Source organism: Entamoeba invadens (assembly GCF_000330505.1).
Source record: "Entamoeba invadens IP1 unplaced genomic scaffold scaff_1105074725791, whole genome shotgun sequence".
Lineage (NCBI taxonomy): Eukaryota > Evosea > Mastigamoebida > Endamoebidae > Entamoeba > Entamoeba invadens.
This window is the reverse complement of record NW_004443797.1, coordinates 1-1,831: the sequence shown is the minus strand read 5'-3', so window position 1 is coordinate 1,831 and position 1,831 is coordinate 1. Positions and strand designations below refer to the sequence as shown.

At 31.2% G+C, this 1,831-nt stretch overlaps 1 protein-coding gene across 1 annotated transcript; it reads left to right on the top strand.

Moving 5' to 3' along the window:
* Positions 1-89: 89 nt before the first annotated feature.
* EIN_367840 (hypothetical protein) lies at positions 90-398 on the top strand (the record flags this gene model as incomplete). The annotated part of the gene is made up of 1 exon (XM_004262074.1): positions 90-398. The coding sequence occupies one exon, from the start codon at positions 90-92 to the stop codon at positions 396-398; it is 309 nt and encodes a 102-aa protein (XP_004262122.1).
* Between the last annotated feature and the right edge of the window lie 1,433 nt (positions 399-1,831).

The window sequence follows — 1,831 nt, the reverse complement described above, 5'->3', positions numbered from 1 at the left end:
AACAATTGGTCGACGACTTTTGGGCAACCGTGAGATCCGCCGAAAGTGCAACAGGAAACGTTGGTGAACGCGGAGACAAAGTTGCTGCAATGGCAGAACAACTGTTCCAAGTTATCAAAGAAAGAATGACATCGCTGGTGATTGGGAAGATAAAGACGTTCGTCGTTTTCCCAGTCAGAGACAACCTTCTCTCCTGGCTACTCGATGGATTTCTTGGCCTGGCTCCAGACAAGTACGAGCAGCTATTTAACTTCAGTGAAGAGGCGCTCAGAAAGCAGGTTGCTGAATTGCATCAACAACACACTGTCTGCGAGCAGAACTACATGAAGTTTACTGGAATGATAAAGGAATTTGACAACTCTCAACCCGAAACACAAACCAAAGAGCGAGAAATGTAATTTGTTTGTATTTTAAGAGTTGTTTAACTAAAACTTACAAAACACAAAAAGATCTTTGATGCGAATCTTAAATATTAAAAATGACTTTTCAAAAATGAAATAAAAAATGTGATTGTTTAGAATTATTTCCTGAAATATTCCATTTGTAATTGTCTATAAAAAATAAAAAATAATAAATGACTTTTAAATTTCATGTTGTTTGTATATCAACACATTAATTAAACAAATGCATTGTTTTACATTAGAAAATAAAAGTTTAATTGTTATTAATTGATTTCTATAGTTTATCCACCCTTTTTCAATTTAGAGGAATGAAAATTGAGAGAGAATTTTCATTCCTCATCTAACTTTGAAATGAACATAAAAATGTTTTTTGAACGAATTGTTTTTTCTAAAATAACCCACTTAATTTTATTAATATAAAAATAGACTTTACAAATCTGATGACATTTTTTTTTAAACAAAAAAAAATGTTTGTTATATTATAATAATAAAGTTTATTAGATAATTTTTAATCATATATTTTTAAATAAATGAAAGAAGTATAAATTTGCTTTGTCCATTTTTAATTACTCCCAACAAACTGAAAAGTTTCATTTGCTATTTTCATCTTATTTATACCACTATTTTTTATTGTATTAGTAAATATTATTATTTAACTATAAATTTATAATACTATTTTATTATTGAAAACCATCTAAAAAACTAGAGAAAGTCAATGAGAAAGTGGAAACGATTACACAAATAATGAAACCATTTGATACTAACAATTAATTATAATGAATAGAATAATTTGTTGAGCGGAGGAGAAAAAACGATTAAGGAAAGAACACCCTTTTTGAAAAAACGAATGAAAAGAAAAAGAAATATTCTTTTGGAAATAACACTCCAAAAAAATATCAAAACTATTCAATTCATTTAGATAAAAAACCTCTTACATTTAGATAGAAAATGCCTAAGATATTTTAAAAATAATTGACCAAAGAATTCCACACTTTGTACTTCTATTCAGTAAACTCGGAGGAAAAACATTTTTGAAACCGAATTTGTTTTAAGTCTATGAACTCTGAATGAACTAACAAACACAAGAAATGATGGACACAAATCTTCAAGCAAATGGTCCTTTGCCCCCCGTTTGTCTTCTTCTTAACAATCAATACAACTGTACTAATTTTTAGTTGCCACCAAAACCACATCGAGCAAAACTGAACTTGACTCAATCCATTCGATCACCTCTTCAAGAATCAACCGACTTTTCTCCCCTCGACGACCACTCACTCAAAGATAGTCCTCGATCTATGGAGGTTTTCAAAACGCCATCTCCACAAAGTTTTGTTCCCGTTTTGCCACAACGACAAACATCACCACTTCCACTCAAGACCCCAAGGTCGCCACGAATAAGAGTCGACTCCGGCAACCCATTCAGTTGCTCT